Genomic DNA, 19,338 nt, shown 5'->3' with positions numbered 1-19,338 from the left:
ATTCCAATTCTTTTTCATTGTACAGTGGTGTTTGTCTCATTGTGGACTAAAAAATTCTAGGGCAATATTTCTTTACTGTAAAGGAACTGAGGTTGGAAACTCTCAAATGAAACGTTAACTAACATCATACCAATGCAGTCAAGAGCATTATAACAGAGCTATCATGCTCCTTATGTTGCCTCTACACATCTGGCTTTATTTTCTATCATAAGACTTCACCTCAACCTTTTTGCCATAATTCAATACCCTACACCTTCATCTTCAATACACAATTCCTAGCAAACTCCTAGATATGGAACTCAACCCCTTTCTTTGAAAATAAATCCTTGATTTCCTGATCAGCAGACCCCAATCAACAAGGACAGGCCACAACAGCACTGTCACAATTATTCTCAACACAGGTATCCTAGAGTCTGTGTCCTCAGCCCCTTATTTACTCCCTATACAATCACAAAAGCGTGGCTAGGTTCCATTCTAACTCTATCTACAAGTTTGCGAGAGATACCTCTACAGTGGGCCAGATCTCAAATAACAATGAGTTAGAGTACAGGAAGGAGATTGATAGCCTAGAGACAACATGTCATGACAACAACATTTCCCTGAAAGTTAGCCAAACAAAGAGCTAATCATTGACTTCAAGAAGGGTATAGTACATATGTTCATGTTTATATTAACAGTGCTGTGGTGAAGATGGTTGAGAGCTCCAAGTTCTTCAGTGCAAACATCACTAATATCCTGTCTGGTCCAACTACGCAGATACCATGGATAAGAAAGTGCACCAGGGTCTCTCCTTCCTCAGGAGACTAAGGGAATTTCACATAGATGTAGATAGGCATCATATCTGGATGCATTACACCTTAGTATGGTAACCGCTCTGCCTCTAGACTTCAAGAAACTGCAGAGAGTTGGGAACATGGCTCAGCACATTTTGAAAACCAGCCTCCCCTCCACTGCCTCAGGAAAGCAGCCAACATAATCAAAGACCATTCCTACCCAGGATATTCTCTCTTCTACCCCTTCCTATTGAGCAGAACATACAAAAACTGAAAACATTTATCACCAAGCTCAAAGACAGCTTCTATTCCTCTGTTACAAGACTATTGAATGTTTACTAGTATGATAAGTTGGACCCTTAAGATTATTATTGACCTTGTTATAACCTTGCTTCTTATTGCACTGTACTTTCTCCACACCAGGTTCCATTATTGCTTTTACCCTATAGTACCCCATTGGATAGACAATGAAGTTATCTGTACTGATGTCATGCAAAACAATATTTTTCACTCTACCTTGTTACACATGACAATAATAAAACAATTACCAATTGCAAGTAACGATGTACAGAAAGACAGACTGGTGTTTTGTCCAGAGCCTTGGGACCTCAAAGAGCTTTCCAGCCAATGAAGTACTTCTTAATTTGCAATTATGCTTCAATGCTGGAAACACAGCAGGTGATGTACACAGCAAGAACCCACAAACAACTCTAAGATCATCATCAGACACTGCTTTTGTGATATTGACTGAGGATTGATGCCAGAACATCAAAGGATATCAAGACATCAAAGCAATCCACAGCCTCCTCTTTATAGTGACACCAGAGGTTGGGATATCACCTTAACAGTTCATCCAAAAGATGGCCTATTCAGCAGTACAGCACTTCCTTAGTATTGTAGTAAAGTATTCAGACAGCTTGGTGTAAGTTGGGCATGAGGATGCTGGGGAGGGGAGCGGTCGAAATTACATGGTTGGTCTTGGGAATGGAAATGCCCTACAAATACGGGTGCAAAAACTTCCATTAAAAGAGGGACAAGAACATCTTTTGTATTCTTAAAGTCAGTCAAAATCCATTGACAGGTTGACCTCAACTCCACTGTAAAGAGGAGCTTGGAAAACAGCTGGGTGAGCAGATAATTGATTTTGAATTTGCGAGCCCCACTGCTTTTAAATCAGATGCAATTTCACCTGTATGAAGAGGAAGAAAATAGGAGGCATTCTGCCCTTCTAGCCTGCTTTCTCATTCAATAATTATGATTAATCCTCTATTTCATAAATGTACTAGCAAGAGGAATTCAATACTATCAAGAGAAATCAAGAACTATACAAGATGTCCAGGTACAAGCTATGGGGTGCCATATTAAGAGCAAGAAAGCAATTCTGATTGAAGTTAGAGACAGAATTGGATGTACATCAGCTCTGGGTTTGCAGGTCCTCAAGGATACCTACTGCTCTACTCTCTCTAAACTCATGATTCTGTGGCTAGGCACAGTTTAAACGCCATCTATAAATTTGCTTATGACTCATCTATGGTTGGCAGAATTTCACATGGTGATGAGGAGGCATAAAGGAGTGAAATTGATCAGCTGGTTGAGTTGTGCTGCAGTACCAACTTTGCACTCAACATCAGTAAGACTAAGGAACCAAGGAATTAATTGTGGACTTCAGGAATTGGCAACTGAGGGAATACACAGCAGACCTCATCGAGGGATCAGCAGCAGAAAGAGTGAGCAGTTTCAACTGTCAACATCTCTAAAGATCTATCTTGAGCCCGACATATTGATGGAATTACAAAGAAGGCACAGCAGCAGCTATAGAAAATTTCATTAGGAGTTTGAGGAGACTTGGTATCTCACCAAACACTCTCGTAAATTTCTATAGATGTACCAGGGAGAGCATTCTAACTGGTTGCCTCACCACCTGGTATGGAGGGCCCACTGCACAGGATTGGAAACAGCTGAGCAAAATTACTGAGTGAGCCAGCTCCATTATGGGCAGTAGCTTTCCCAGCATCAAGGACATCTTCAACAGGCAGTCTCAAAAAGACGGCATGCATCATTAAGGAGGTCCATCACGTATGACATGCCCTCTTCTCTTTGCTACGATCTAGGAGGAGATACAGGTGACTAAAGGCACACAGTCAACATTTTAGGAAGAGCTTCTTACCCTATGCCATCAAACTTCTGAATGGAGCATGAACCAAAGTACACTACTTCACTACTTTTTTCCCCTTTTATTTGCTCTGTGCGCACCACTTATTTAATTTAATCATATATATATATTGCTTATTGTAATTTACAGTTTCTTTTATTATTGCAATGTACTGCTACTGCAAAACAAATAATTTTATGACATATGCCAATGATATTAAATTTGATTCTGATTCTGAATTCTTAACATCACAATCTATCTTGTCATAGTCATTGCACCGTAATACCTATCAACACTACAATTTCTCTGTAACTGTTACACTATATTCTGCATTCTGTTATTGCTTTTACCTTGTATTACCTCTATAGACTTACGTTTTGAAATTATCTGAATAGACGGCATGCAAAACAAAATTTTCATTGCATTTCGGTACACGTGACAATAATAAGCCAATTACAAGTAAGAAGATGTGCAGCCTACATATTACCTAATATGGCTACTATAAGGAGCAATTGATTCTTTTTATCAGTGCAGCAGTATCCTGATTTACAAGTTTAACACGATGTTCAAAATGAACATCAATCTCAATCAAATAAATTTGGGCATTTTTTAGTTTTAAATTCCGGCCTCGCTACAATTACTGTTAGGCATCTTCCGTATGAATGGGCAATAACCACATCAAAGAAAGTGGTTGATATTCACACTGCAATTAAGTTTTACATATTTCTTCAAACTGATTTAAAATGTTGTCACTTAAAAGCACAAACAATTGCCAAGAATATTGTTGAAAAAAATACCATACAAACCTTTGTCGTTGAAATTCAGTCTCAGATTGAGAAGCTTCCTCTATAAGAGGTGTTATTATTTTTTCAGCTATATCTGTCAGAACAGAGAAAGTTGGTTCCACAATAAAATCAATAAAACCTGGTGGAGACAAAAGTTTAGTTTTACCAATAGCTCAGAGTCAGATAAACAGATTTTCTCAAATATAAACTGAAATTTGTACAGACTTGTCTGCTCTTGGATGCCATGACTCACTAAATACACAGTCAGATGCTCAAGGACAATATGACCTTTAAATCTCCGCATAGCATGAAACAGAAAACAATACGGAAGTTAAGCTTTGTTATAACTGACCAAAGATATTTAGAACATTTGGCTTGTGTATTAACAACTGAGGTTTCACAGAACAGAATCACTGTTGCAATGCATGAACATGCATAATAATATGAATGGTTATGACAGCTTGAGGGCATAGGATACAACTGGCTTCAGCTCGCATGTTTCCGTCATCCTTAGGGATTATTTACTTGTCAATCTGGATGTAGTAAAAATAATTAAAGATAATGTATAATTTTCTGGCAGATTAAAGTGTTCAATTACAGTATTGTTTCAAATGGTACTTCATAAAAAAACATTCTTCTATTCAGAATCAAACGAATGCCTTGAAATTTTAACATCTTTACTACAAGAGAGAAATTCTGTAACACATTGATAATATGTTTACTATGTTCCCATGAACACTATAAATTATTAAGAATGCTGATATCCAATAATCAATGTTGATTTTGCTCTTGGATGTTCCTCCACAGCTCTGTGAGGTTATTCTGACTGGTTTCATTAGCAGTGGTTGCTGAAATAGAGCATGGCAATCTCCCAAATTGGCATTATTGCATATTCAAGCCTGTTCTGCATTGCAAAGAAAACCCGCATTTGGGGAACAGCGGGCAGAAAGCTCTGTGACCACTATTTAAGTTTCACATTGAGCAGAGGGATGGACAAACTTTAAAGATGACTGAAAAATTTCTTCAAGGCTTCTCCCTTTTCACAACCTGCATGGCAGTTTAACTTCTGGAAATGCCCAGGAGAAATGTACATGCATCCAATGAATTAATTCTGAGAACAATACAGATGGATGAGGGGAAAAGTAAGTTCAAAATAGTATAAGACAGAATGCCAAGGTAAGGTGGGGCAGCTTTTCCCTGTCCCAAGCAAAAAGATTGCATCCTATTTCACCTTGACTGACACTGATTGCTAATTTCTTAATGCTAAAACTTTTATCCAAGCCCCATTTGTACACCCAAATTACTGGACAGACTTTATTATTGACCCTTTAAACTATTGTTGCCACATGAATCCCTAGAAAATAAGACCAGAAGATGGTGAATTTACAACAAAATCCAAATGTCCCATATAAGCAACACACACAAAATGCTGAGAAACTCAGCAGGGCGGGCGGCATCTAGGAAAAGAGTACTGTCAATGTTTCAGGCCAAAACCTTTCAGCAGGGCTGGAGACAAAAAGCTGAGGAGTAGATCTAAAAGGTGGCGGGCGTGGGGGAAGAGAAACACAAGGTGAAGCCTGAAGGAGGAGGGATGAAGTAAAGAACTTGGAAGTTGATATGTGAAATAGACAGAAGGCCATGGAAGAAAGAAAAGGGGGCAGGAGCACCAGAGGGAGTCACTTGGATTTCTAGCATCTGCAGATTTTCTCTCGTTTATGATTGGATGTATAATATGATTCTATTTATTGGCACGTGAAGCCAGAATACCACACAATGACCCAACTGCTGATGTTGTAGTGATATCAGCTTCCCCATCATTACACAATGAAACTAACAACAAACCTAGTAGTGTGAGCAAGTGCAACCATGTGTGGAGAAGTCGAGATTGCCATCTATAATTCATTTTTCTCCACAGGCTACACTGACTAGTGGTCTTCTCCAGCATAATTTCCAGAAATCAGATGAAAGCTTCAGTATTTACGAGTTCTTCTCATTGTAAAATGGCCTGAACATGGTTAGAGTGAATGAAGTGTAATTACATTTAATACCATTCTTATCTTAAATGCAAAGGAATTTTAAATCATAAAGAGTACTTTTCTATTTCTTAAAAAGCTTATAGTATTTCAGCTCCTATCTTAATTTTAAATGCATGCATGTTCAGTCTTTATTGTGTGCTATTAAATGTTTAAAAATTGTACTTTTCGTGTCCAGTATTGGTGTCATTAAGAAGTCTTCAATGTTTGGCTCCTCAACTAGAGGGCGCTGTGTTGAATGCCAGCTATCCCAAAACTGACTCCTGACAGCAAATGAAGTCAGGAACATGGTACAGATATCTCCTGATCTTTTTGCACAACTTTCTTGACAGTAAGTGCAAGCATATTTTCTATGTCACTGGTTACAAATTCCATGCCATTCCCTTCAAACTTTCAGTATTTTAGCATTACTTAACAACTTGTAGTTCAAAGTGACAATCAACAGGGAGAAACAAAAAATACAATTGAAATCAGACTGGTAACCTTAGCCTTAAGAAAACTACTAAAAAGATGCCATTACCATTTAACTTCTTTGTTGTCTTGAAGAAAATACTGTGTGAATACTTTCCTTTTCAGGACATCAGAAATGTCCTTCTTCAAAGACTAGTGTTTCTCTTCCTCCACCACTGATGTTGCCCTCACCAGTATCTCCTTCATTTCCTAGATTTATGCGCCCACCCCATCGTCCTGCTGCTTTATAGGAATAGAGTTGCTCTTGTCCTCACCTACCATCCATGCCCCTCTGCACCCAACACAACATTCTTTGCAACTTCTGCCATTTTCAATATGATCCTACAACCAAACACATCTTTACCTGCCCCGCTCCACTCTCTGCATTCCATAGGGATTGCTCCTACCATGATTCTCTTGTCCATTCTTCCCTCTCCACTAATCTCCCTCCCGTCACATATCCCTACAAGCGACAGAAATGCTACACCTGCCCATTCATCTCATTCCTTACCTTCGTTCAGGGTCCCAAACCGTCCTTCTAGGTGAGGCAACACTTCAACTACAAATCTACTGTTGTCTATTGTATTCGATGCTCCCAATACAGCCTCCTCTACAATGTAGTAAATTGGGTGACTTCTTTGTTGAGCACCTCCACTCCATCTGCCAAAAGCAGATTTCCTAGTGGCCAACCATCTTAATCCCTATCCCCATTCACAATCTGACATGTTGATCCATGGCCTCCTCTTTTGCCGCTAAGAAGCCACACTCAGGGTGGAACAGCAACATCTCATATTCTTAGTTGGTAACCTCCAGCTCAATGGCATGAGGCGGTCCACCTGGTAATTATTTTGCCCTCCCATTACCTCTTCTTCTGTTTTCCACTCTTGCCTCTTATCTCGATGCTCCCTCACCTGCTTAACATCTCCACCCGGTGCCCCTCCTTCTTCCCCTTTTCCCACAATCCACTCTCCTCTCCTATCAGATTCCTTCTTCTCCAGGTCTTTACCTTGGTCCACCCACCCGGCTTCACCTAGCACCTTCAAGCTAGTTCTCTTCCCTTTTCCTCCACTTTTTTTATTCTGTCATATTCCCTCTTTCCTTTCCAGTCCTGAAAAAGGTCTCAGCACAAAACATTTCCATAGATGCTGTATGACCTGCTGAGTTTTGTGTATGTTGCTGTGAACTTGCAGCATCTGCAGACTTTCTTGTGTTTAGATGAAAGTGTTTCTTCTCAGGCCAATGTAACAATTGGATCTCCTTTCCTTTCATAAGATCCTTTCCTGGATCTTATTTACCATTCAAATATGATATGCAACAGATAGTTACTGGACAAAGTAGTGAAGGAGCAAAGTTAAGTGTGTCAGCAATTCTTAAGCTATCTCCTGACTGGGCCTCTTCTTTTGCAAGAGACTTTAAATCAGCTCCCAAACCGTTTCTACCCATAGGGCATGACAATCAGGTACAGATTAAGGACAGTGGCATGTACAATATGGCCTGCAATGTTTCCCCAGAGATGCTTCCAGTCTTTATCAGAGTGAAATGGTAATCCTGTTTACAAGCATAAATATTGGTCAGGTTGCAAGCTTGAAGGTCTGAGGGGGAATGGAGAGGTATGGCAGTCAGTTGTAAGGCTCGAGAAACCTGAAAGCATGGGTTTTCCTTAATCAGAATTTAACAGGTATACACAACTAGCATATTGGTCTTTGCCTCCTGACTGGACTGAGGCATTGGCAGTTGTTCAGAGAGCCCTCTGGCATAAACCAGCTGGTAGGAGGAGGGAATTGGAAGGGAGGGGCGTTGCATGAGGTAGAAAGTTTGGGGGGGAGGGAAGGGAGATGGGTGTTGGGGAAGAAGCACAGATATTGTATTCTACAGTCTTTACCATAGTTATAGCAGTGGAAGGAGAATGAGGGAGATCTTGCATTTATGGTGAGAAAGGAGAATAGTATACTGCGCACAGTAAATGATCTTGTGGTGTATTTAGAGACTGGCAGGCATGACATGATAGGCGTCACTGAGTTGTGGTGGAAAGAACATCGTAGTTAGGGGCTTAACGTCCAAGGATGCACATTGTATTGAAAAGACAGGCAGGTAGGCAGAGGAGGGTGGGGAGGCTCCATTGGAATAAATTATATCAAACCCTTAGAAACAGAATTGGAAAATATAGAATCCTTGTGGGTGGGGCTAAGAAACTGCAAGGGTAACAAGTCCCTGATGGAACTTGTATACAGGCCTCTGAACAGTAGCCAGGATGTGGGGCACAAATTACAAAAGCAGAGGTTGATAGGTTCTTGATTAGTAAGAATGTCAATGTTTACGGAGTGATGGTCAGAGAATGGGATTGAGAGGGATAATAAATCAGCCATGATGGAACGGCAGAGCACAGATAATCCAAATTGCCTAATTCTGCTCTTATGCCTTATGATCTTATGGATAAACCTCTGGACAAAAATGCACTGGGCAGAAACAGCTGGCAAGATGGCAGCCTGACTGGTCAGAGTGGTTTCTACGGAGTTAACAAAATGTGCTACCATTATACTTAAATGTACATCTAATGATCGTAAGATCCGGCTATGCTCCAAGGACTGCGGGTCTACACCAGCGCATTGCTCGTTGGTGGAGATGATGAAGCAGCTGCGCATCATGCTGCCGCCTGAATTGATGGAGATTTATAGTCTGATAGTGAGTGGCTGTCATGGTCGCTTTTCTTGTGATCGCAAGACCCCTTTGGACATTGTTAATCTGGTATGCCGCAAGCTCAATTTGCTGATTTATTGGATACGAGCAGGGGCTGTTGGAGAGGGATGAGTCCTTGGTCACGGCGAGGATTAGGCCTGAAGCCACGGTGTTGCCTGTTTGCAGCCGCCTAGAGTGAGGGGATGAAGCCGTTGTGCTTCACCGGGGACGGTGTGGCACGGTGTCCAGAATGGAATCCGAGCTGCCCTCCCAGGGTTTTACTCAGCAGAAGGTAAGCTCTGTTGTGGCTGGCTACAGAGTTTTAGTGGTGCTCAATGGTTTCGGGCCTCAACCTGTGGGGTTGCTTGCTTTTCATCCACTGGAGGGGAGGCGTTTGAGCCATCAGGCTCTAGCACAGGTAATGTAGTGCAGTTGTGGTGACTAAAGATTTAAAATGAATGGAGGGGCTTGGAATATATACATATATACTTGTCTGGTTGTGTTTTCACTAATACTCTATATATGCTTGTATAGGTGAGGACAGGACCTCAAAGCCACGGTGTTGCCTAGAGAGCATTGGGGGCCAGTCGGCAGATGATCGAGGTGTGCTGTCTCGCTTGGCTGTATTTATGAGTATTCCTATGTGGTTAAATGATAAATAAACTTGAATTAGATTGAATCAAGCACCTTTGAAATGGTCAGCCAACTGAAAAGATGAATAAATTTAAACCTTTTTACAAGCATATTCCCAGACGGCACGGATGCAGATATTTACCAATCTGAGACTGTGCTACCATTGTGGATTTTCGATCACAAAGTGGAGAAAACGGTAACCCCAAGTCTGCCTCGCTGTCACCCTGCAGAGAAAATAATGAAGGAAAATATTATGTTCGGAAAAACCCGAATTACAGGCATTTTAATTGGACGGATAATGCACGTGCAGATCTGCATGTATGGGTGGGAGGAGTGAGTAATGTAGAATGCTCATTATCTCCTGTGCATTAAGCACTGAAGCCATGGTGTCTCCAATCTGATTAACCTGCCTTTCTCCAGAGAACAGGATATGCTCAGCAAGGTATCTAGCAATAGGAACAGGAGTAACACATTAAGCTCTCAGCTACTCAATAACCTAAAAAAAAAATAGGTGTAAGAAAGTCTGCCCAGTGCAAAGCTGTGGGTCACAATAAAATTGTAATCTAAATCATTGGGTTATTCTCTCATTTTCCCCTTCCTGCTGTACTGACTGCATTGGAGAGACTAAATGAGATCCTTTAGCTGCTGTACTTTCATCTTGTTTTGACTGCTAACTACTTCATGCAATATTCAACCACCGGAACAGATCAGAATTTTAAAACACCTTACTTTCTTGCAGTTACTGCTTAAATAAAAAGAAGATAATGTTGATTTAAAGTGAGGATGTTTTCCTATTTTTTCTTACAAGGAGAGAGTAAAAGTAAACTTTAATTTGTCAGTGATCCAGAAAGTACCAAGCTGATTGCTGATATACCATCAAAGCATGGGCAACCTTCTATCATATTGACTGCTATCACCATCACAAAATATTACATTTCATCATCATCCTTCATCTTATTCCTTTGTTCTACAAGACCCATCACAAAACCTGATGTACCCCAGTAGCACAAACACAGAAAAGAAATACAAATTTAAAATCAGACTTGTCTTTTTTTGATTTTGATGTAGAAAAAATATTAAATATCCCCAAATGTCAGCTTTAGTCATTAATTCTAAAGAGACTAACAATGCATTTAGAGCACAAACCCTTCTTTAATTAATGTCAGGTACTAGACGTTGTGTTAAGAATTAGAAAGACACTGTCCATGATCACATGTTGCCATTCAACTACGTCACTTCTGCAAGTTACTGCACCCCAGTTCAGAAAATGCATCTATCTAATGTATACCTCTAGGCAAATGAAAATGCAGAGCAAAGTTAATAATAGACCACTTCTCTGCTCACAAGATGGGTAAATTACAGAATGAGACTTTTCACAACTACGCGATCACACCATCTTCCTCAAATATTCTTGGTGTCATATTCCTGCAGGTCAGGCTCTATTTACATTTGATCAGGGGTTATAAGTGTTGAACTAATTTTTGTGGACAGATCACAAATTATGACAAGCAATCATTCCTGAAATAGGATAGGGTAATAGGGCATGGGAGAACTGTACAATGGGTATCTCAAAGGTGTTGAACATAGAAAACCAACAGCACAATACAGGCCCTTTCGCCCACAACGCTGTGCCAAACATGTACTTACTTTAGAAATTACCATAGAACATTACAGCACAGAAACAGGCCTTTTGGCCCTTCTTGGCTGTGCTGAACCATTTTTTTGCCTAGTCCCACTGACCTGCACCTGGGCCATATCCCTCCAAACCCCTCTCATCCATATACCTGTCCAAGTTTTTCTTAAATGTCAAAAGTGAGCCTGCATGCACCACTTCATCTGGCAGCTCATTCCACACTCCCACCACTCTCTGCTTGAAGAAGCCCCCCCAATGTTCCCTTTAAACCTTTCCCCCTTCACCCTTAACCCATGACCTCTGGTTTTTTTCTCCCCTAGCCTCAGTGGAAAAAGCCTGCTTGCATTCACTCTATCTATACCCATCATAATTTTATATAACTCTATCAAATCTCCCCTCATTCTTCTACACTCCAGGGAATAAAGTCCTAACCTATTCAACCTTTCTCTGTAACTCAGTTTCTCAAGTCCCGGCAACATCCTTGTAAACCTTCTCTGCACTCTTTCAACCTTATTAGTATCCTTCCTGTAATTAGGTGACCAAAACTGCATGCAATACTCCAAATTCAGTCTCACCAATGTTTTATACAACCTCACCATTACATTCCAACTCTTATACTCAATACTTTGATTTATAAAGGCCAATGTACCAAAAGCTCTCTTTATAACCCTATCTACTTGTGACACCACTTTTAGGGAATTATGTATCTGTACTCCCAGATCCCTCTATTCTACTGCACTCCTCAGTGTCCTACCATTTACCTTGTGTGTTCTACCTTGGTTTGACCTTCCAAAGTGCAATACCTCACACTCGTCTGCATTAAACTCCATCTGCCATTTTTCAGCCCATTCCTCCAACTGGTCCAAATCCCTCTGCAAGCTTTGAAAACCTTCCTCACTGTCCACTACACCTCCAATCTTTGTATCATCAGCAAATTTGCTGATCCAATTTGCCACATTATCATCCAGATCATTGATATAGATGACAAATAACAATGGACCCAGCACTGATCCCTGTGGTACACCACTAGTCACAGGCCTCCACTCAGAGTAGCAATCCTCCACTACCACTCTCTGGCTTCTCCCATTGAACCAATGTCTAGTCAAATTTACTACCTCTCCATGTATACCTAGTGACTGGATCTTCCTCACTAACCTCCCATGCGGAACCTTGTCAAAGGCCTTACTGAAGTCCATGCATACAACATCCACTGCCTTCCCTTCATCCACTTACCTGGTAACTTCCTGGAAAAACTCTAATAGATTGGTTAAACATTACCTACCATGCACAAAGCCATGCTGACTTTTTCTAATAAGTCCCTGTCTATCCAAATACTTGTAGATCCTATCTCTTAGTATTCCTTCCAATAATTTACCTACTACTGATGTCAAACTTACTGGCCTATAATTTCCTGGCTTACTTTTTGAGCCTTTTTTAAACAACGGAACTACATGAGCTATCCTCCAATCCTCCGGCACCTGACCCGTGGATATTGACATTTTAAATATTTCTGCCAGGGCCCCTGCAATTTCAGCAATAGTCTCCTTCAAGGTCCGAGGGAATACCCTGTCAGGTCCTGGGGATTTATTTACTCTGATTTGCCTCAAGACAGCAAGCACCTCCTCCTCTTTAATCTGTATAAGTTCCATGACCTCCCTACTTGTTTGCCTTGTTTCCATAGACTCCATTCCAGTTTCCTTAGTAAATACAGATGCAAAAAAACCATTTAATATCTCTCCCATTACTTTTAGTTCCATACATAGCCGACCACTCTGATCTTCAAGAGGACCAATTTTATCCCTTACTATCCTTTTCCTCTTAACATACCTGTAGAAGCTCTTAGGATTATCCTTCACCCTTACTGCCAAAGCAACCTCATGTCTTCTTTTAGCCCTCCTGATTTCTTTCTTAAGTATTTTCTTACTCCTTTTATACTCCTCAAGCATCTTATTTCCTCCCTGTTGCCTATACATGTTATACATCTCTCTCTTATTCTTTATCAGAGTTCCAATATCCCTCGAGAACCAAGCTTCCTTATTCTTATTCATTTTGCCTTTAACCCTGACAGGAACATACAGACTCGGCACTCTCAAAATTTCTCCTTTGAAGGCCTCCCACTTACCAATCACATCCTTGCCAGAGAACAGAAAAATTACCTAGGGTTACCCATAGCCCTCTATTTTTCTAAGCTCCATGTACCTAACCAAGAGTCTCTTGAAAGATCCTATCATATCCACCTCCAACACCGTCGTTGGCAACCCATTTCATGGACTCACCACCCTCTGCATAAAAAACTTACCCCTGATATCTCCTCTGTACCTACTTCCAAGCACCTTAAAACAATGCCCCTTCGTGTTAGCCATTCCACCCCTGGGAAAAAGCCTCTGACTATCCACACGATCAATGCTTCTTATTATCTTATACACCTCCATCAGGTCACCTCTCATCCTCTGTCACTCCAAGGACAAAAGACCAAATTCACTCAACCTATTCTCATAAGGCATGTTCCCCAATCCAGGCAACATCTTTGTAAATCTCCTCTGCACCCTTTCTATAGTTTCCACATCATTCCTGTAGTGAGGTGACCAGAACTGAGAACAATACTCCAAGCGGGATCTGACCAGAGTCCTATATAGCTGTAACATTACCTCGTGGCTCTTAAACTCAGTCCCACAGCTGATGAAGGCCAATGTACCATATATCGTCTTAACCACAGAGTCAACCTGTGCAGCAGCTTTGAGTGTCCTATGGACTCAGACCCCAAGATCTTTCTGATTCTCCACACTGTCAAGAGTCTTACCATTAATATTATATTCTGCCATCATGTTTGACCTACCAAAATGAACCACTTCACACTTATCTAGGTTGAACTCCATCTGCCACTTCTCAGCCCAGTTTTGCATCCTGTCAATGTCCCGCTATAACCTCTGACAGCCCTCCACACTATCCACAATACCCCCAACCTTTGTGTCATCAGCAAATATACTAACCCATCCCGCCACTTCCTCATCAAGGTCATTTATAAAAATCACAAAGAGAAGGGATCCCAGAACAGATCCCTGAGGCACACCACTGGTCACCGAACTCCATGCAGAATATAACCCATCTACAACCACTCTTTGCCTTCTGTGGGCAAGCCAGTTCTGGATCCACAAAACAATGTCCCCTTGGATCCCATGCCTCCTTACTTTCTCAATAAGCCTTGCATGAGGTACCTTATCAAATGCCTTGCTCAAATCCATATACACTACATCTACTGCTCTACCTTCATCAATGTGCTTAGTCACATCCTCAAAAAATACAATCAGGCTCGTAAGGCACGACCTGCCTTTGACAAAGCCATGCTGACTATTCCTAATCATATTATGCTTCTCCAAATGTTCATAAATCCTGCCTCTCAGGATCTTTTCCATCAACTTACCAACCACTGAAGTAAGACTCATTGGTCTATAATGGGCTATCTCTACTATCTTTCTTTAATAAGGGAACAACATCTGCAACCCTCGAATCCTCCGGAACCTTTCCTGTCCCAATTGATGATGCAAAGATCATTGCCAGAGGCTCAGCAATCTCTTCCCACGCCTTCCACAGTAGCCTGGGGTACATCTCATCCAGTCCCAGAGACTTATCCAACTTGTTGCTTTCCCAAAGCTCCAGTACATCCTCTTTCTTAATGTCTATATGTTCAAGCTTTTCAGTCCACTGTAAATCATCCCTACAATCGCCAAGATCCTTTTCCATAGTGATTAATGAAGCAAAGTATTCATTAAGTACCTATGCTATCCCCTCCAGTTCCATACACACTTTTCCACTGTCACACTTGATTGGTCCTATTTTCTCACACCTTCTCCTCTTGCTCTTCACTACTTGTAGAATGCCTTGGAGTTTTCTTTAATCTGGTTCCCAAGGCCTTCTCATGGCCCCTTCTGGGTCTCCTAATTTCATTCTTAAGATCCTTCCTGCTAGCCTTATAATCTTCTAGATCCTTATCATTACCTAGCTTTTTAAACCTTTCGTAAGTTCCTCTTTTCCTCTTGACTAGATGTTTAACAGCCTTTGTACACCTCAGTTCCTGTACCCTACCATCCTTTCCTTGTCTCATTGGAACGTACCTATGCCGAATGCCACACAAATATGCCCTGAACATTTGCCACTTTTCTGCCGTACATTTCCCTGAGAACATCTGTTCCCAATTTATGCTTCCAAGTTCCTGCCTGTTAGCTTCATATTTCTCCTTACTCCAATTAAACACTTTCCTAACTTGTCTGTTCCTATCTCTCTCCAATGCTATGGTAAAAGAGATAGAATTGTGATCACTTTCTCCAAAATGCTCTCTACTGAGAGACCTGACAGCTGACGGGGTTCATTTCCCAGTGTGTTGGGATCTTTGCAAGGGATCAGACAAAGAATGCTAAATTTCTTGTTAAATTATGTAGAATATTCTTGTGATAAGACACAGGCTTGATAGAATACTGCTTCTATAAATACAACACTTCCTGAATAAAAGATGCTCTTGCTTCATGTACTGCTTTGCAGTACATCAAAGCCTTTACCTGTCTGAAGAATTCTTCCATCAGTGTCATTGTCCAGCGGTAGTGCTGTTGCCAGGACTTTGCAGGATGACTTATATCTGCAGCATGCAGCATTAATGACATGACTTTAGCCTTGTCAGTCCTGAAAAATCAAGGGCATATCCCGGGTTGTTGCATTGAAGGACTGTGAGTAAACTGTATTGCATATGACATGTCTATAAGCTTCCTGGTTTTTAAAGAAATTGTCAAGAAAAGGAGATCATCTCACCCTTCAGGCTGCTGCAAAGTATTTCTCATGGTCTTGATTTGTTGGGAGTGACAAGACATGTCGGTCGATAAAACCATTTCTATCACCAAAGAACGCAGATCCCTGTTTGATTTATAAAACATGACATGATGCTATGACTGGCTGATAATGTTAAATACAAGAATAGATCTGGCATCTAGCTTTCTTTCCATGTCTAGGATAAAAGGAATGGAAAAATATATAAAAAGGTGCTGAACTTCTGAAGTTCCCACGACTTACAGCACGTCAACCCTGAGGTATAGCTCAACAGCTGACATACCAGAAAGTCTGAATATTCTCACTAAAGCTAAATGTATTCAGGGTTAATCCTTGTTATTCAGTTGAAGAATGTGACTTTTATGCTATTTCGGTTAAGTTAGAATGATGCTGTTGAGTAATCACTCTTTAACCCTTGGATGGCACCAATTCCTATTATATCAAAGCCTAAGTAAGTAAGTAAGCTTATTTGGGAAATTTTCTGATCTTGGTGTAAATGGAAGCAGCTATGTATTTGAAAATCTGTGGGGATATTTTTCAGCTATTTGACCACAGTAATCAACTTTCAGACAGTCCTTTAAATGGCATCCAACACTCCTGTTCAAATCATGGAATGCTTTTGTTTTAAGACAGCCTGGTAATTCTGTGTAACATCAAATACACGATAACACCAAAAGTAAAGGGATTTGGATATTTGTACCATGCCTGGTCAAGTGTCACAGAAAGTTTTGTATAGAATGAATTACAGTACTGTGCAAAAGCCTTATGCACTTTTATATAGCTAGGGTGCCTAAGACTTTTGCACAGTACTGTATTTGACAACGTGGAGCAGAGAGTGAGTTTGCAAATCTGGCAGGTGCAAAGGAAGTTGGAAATGGCAAGGGTCAAATGCCACGGGAGGGGTGTGGGACAGGTGGCAAAGAAAGAGTCCTAGGGGACAGGGAGTGGTGCGGGTGCAGACACACCCAGCCCTGAGACACCAGGCAAGGTCATTTGATTTCAAACATCAGTTTATTAATCATTACAGAATGATTACTCTGGTGTTTCCTGCACCCTCCCTTTACCTTTCCCTTTTCCCAACCATGATTCCCCTCTCTCTGCCTCCTTCCTACCCTCAGTCCACAATAGAGACCCATATCAGAATCAAGTTTATCATCACTCACATTTGTCATGAAATTTGTTTTTTTTGTGACAGCACTACAGTGCAATACATAAAATGACCAAAGTACTGTGCAAAAGTCTTAGACCCCCGAGCTATAGATATGTGCCTAATATTTTTGCACAGTATTGTATTAGAAGTATTGCCTTTTAAGTGTTTATTCTCAGCAGCCTCATCTTACCTCCAGTCATCTTTTGATAAATTGCACATGATATTCATTTCCTCTTCTTGCATCAATCGGTAGGCAGCACTCACATGATAGTTTTCAAGGACAGATCGATCATTGTACAAAATAGCTACATCTGATCTGTTAATAAATGAAATAACTATTAATTTATACTAAATATTTTGTACTGGGTGTAAACAAAAACAAAAAAACTGATAATAAACATATACTGAAATTATGCTGCGTGATCATTAAAAGAATGTCCTTTTGTATTTTAGTGAAAGATCTGATTCATACGAGTTAAACCATGGAGTTAACACAACTACCAGAATAACTGAGAAAAACATTATTGGTAATTATGCTGTGATCATAATTTAACATACTGTAATGTTGAAATCAAAATACTAAAATATGTTATTTAAATAAAGCTTTCTGGAAGACTTGCTTGCATTTGACTGGTTATTTCTAGGAACCTTTAGTAGGATCTTAACAGTTAGTCTACAATGTAAATTATATGCATAGATAAATATTAATCAAACTGAAGTAGATCAATAAAGTTGTTAACTTTCTTTTGATAATTTTTTCAGTCACTAGATAAAAAAAGATGTAATAATTAGTCTGGTCAGCGAACAGCCAAAAAGGTAAATTACCACATGATTTAAATCGAGCCTTGACTAATGGAATAAGTATCTTCTTTCCCCAACACCCTGGCTGCTTGTGTCCTGAACAAAATGAATGATTAGACAAGATGATGTGTTGGCAAAACTGAAATTGGCCAACTTCTTTAACAGCACCAGGCAAAACAAATGTATAAGGGAATAAAAAGTTATGGAAAACATTAGTTGAATAAACACATTATTACCAAAACCATGCAGCTAATGACTCTTAATAGCTTGGAAAATGAAATACAATACAAAAAAGGTTGAGAAAGGTTAATTGCATGAAAATCTGGACTACAACATGGGCAAACATCAGATGCAACATCGGGAAGGATCAGACTGAGAGATGACAATGGGAGAGTGAAGTAATGATCTTATAATATGTGGGACGCTTGGACCTAAAATGTTTGAAAATGAAACAAAGGTTAGGGAAATAATTTGTAGTGATTAATAATTACAACATTATCTGAAGCAAGCTTGTTTGAGTGTTATAGTGATATTCATCTCGACCAATGCTGAGTCAGCTCATTTGAAGATTTTTGATTTGTGTTATTTATATTCCACCAGAAATTCCATCGGGGAACATAGAAACTTTTCTGGCCAAAGAAAAACTATAAGTTCACCGCTAATCTCCCTCCTGGCACTTATAAGACAATAAAACTTAGGGCGAATTAGGCCATTTGGCCCACCAAGTCTGCTCCACTATTCAATCATGACTGATCTTTTTTCTTTCCCCTCCTCAACTCCACTCCCCAGTCTTGTCCCAGTAACCTTTAATGTCATGTTCAATCAAGAACCTATCAAGCTCTGCCTTCAATACACCCAATGACCTAGGCTCCACAGCGGCCTGTGGTAATAAATTCTAACAAATTCACTAGCCTCTGGCTAAAGAAATTTCTTCACATGTCTGTTTTAAATGGATGCCCCTCCATCATGAGGCTGTGCCCTCTTGTCCTAGACTACCCCACCATGAGAATCATCCTTTCTACATCTACTCTGTCTAGGCCTTTCAACATTTGAAAGGTTACAATGAGATTCCCCCTCATCCTTCTAAATTCTAGTGAGTACAGACCCAGAGCCATCAAATGTTCCTCATATGATAACCCTTTTATTCCTAGAATCATCCCCGTGAACCTCCTCTGGACCCTCTCCAATGCCAGCACATCTTTTCTTAGATGATGAGCCCAAAACTGTTCACAATACTCTAGGTGAGGCCTCACCAGTGCCTTATAAAGCCTCAGCATCACATCCTTGCTCTTGTATTCTAGACCTCTTGAAATGAATGCTAACATTGCATTTGCCTTCTTCACCACCAACTCAACCTGCAAGTTAACCTTTAGGGTGCTTTGCACAAGGACTCCCAAAGTCCCTTTGCATCTCATATTTTTGGATTTTCTCTCCAGT

The 19,338-nt window shown here is 40.4% G+C and overlaps 1 protein-coding gene across 4 annotated transcripts in view; it reads right to left on the bottom strand.

The window, feature by feature from the left end:
• Positions 1-19,338, bottom strand: part of pde1a (phosphodiesterase 1A, calmodulin-dependent) — a 648,403-nt gene that overhangs the window by 98,173 nt on the left and 530,892 nt on the right. For all 4 annotated transcript variants that reach the window (XM_073047065.1, XM_073047064.1, XM_073047066.1 and 1 more), the window contains 5 exons: positions 17,291-17,416; positions 15,936-16,037; positions 15,689-15,809; positions 9,645-9,726; positions 3,732-3,849 (listed from right to left, as the gene is read on the bottom strand). In XM_073047065.1, the coding sequence (XP_072903166.1) occupies positions 3,732-3,849; positions 9,645-9,726; positions 15,689-15,809; positions 15,936-16,037; positions 17,291-17,416 (549 nt within the window). The remainder of the gene's footprint in view (positions 1-3,731; positions 3,850-9,644; positions 9,727-15,688; positions 15,810-15,935; positions 16,038-17,290; positions 17,417-19,338) is intronic.

Source organism: Hemitrygon akajei, chromosome 5, assembly GCF_048418815.1.
Source record: "Hemitrygon akajei chromosome 5, sHemAka1.3, whole genome shotgun sequence".
NCBI lineage: Eukaryota > Metazoa > Chordata > Chondrichthyes > Myliobatiformes > Dasyatidae > Hemitrygon > Hemitrygon akajei.
Note: the sequence above shows the minus strand (reverse complement) of the source record. Positions and strands in the feature narration are given on the sequence as shown.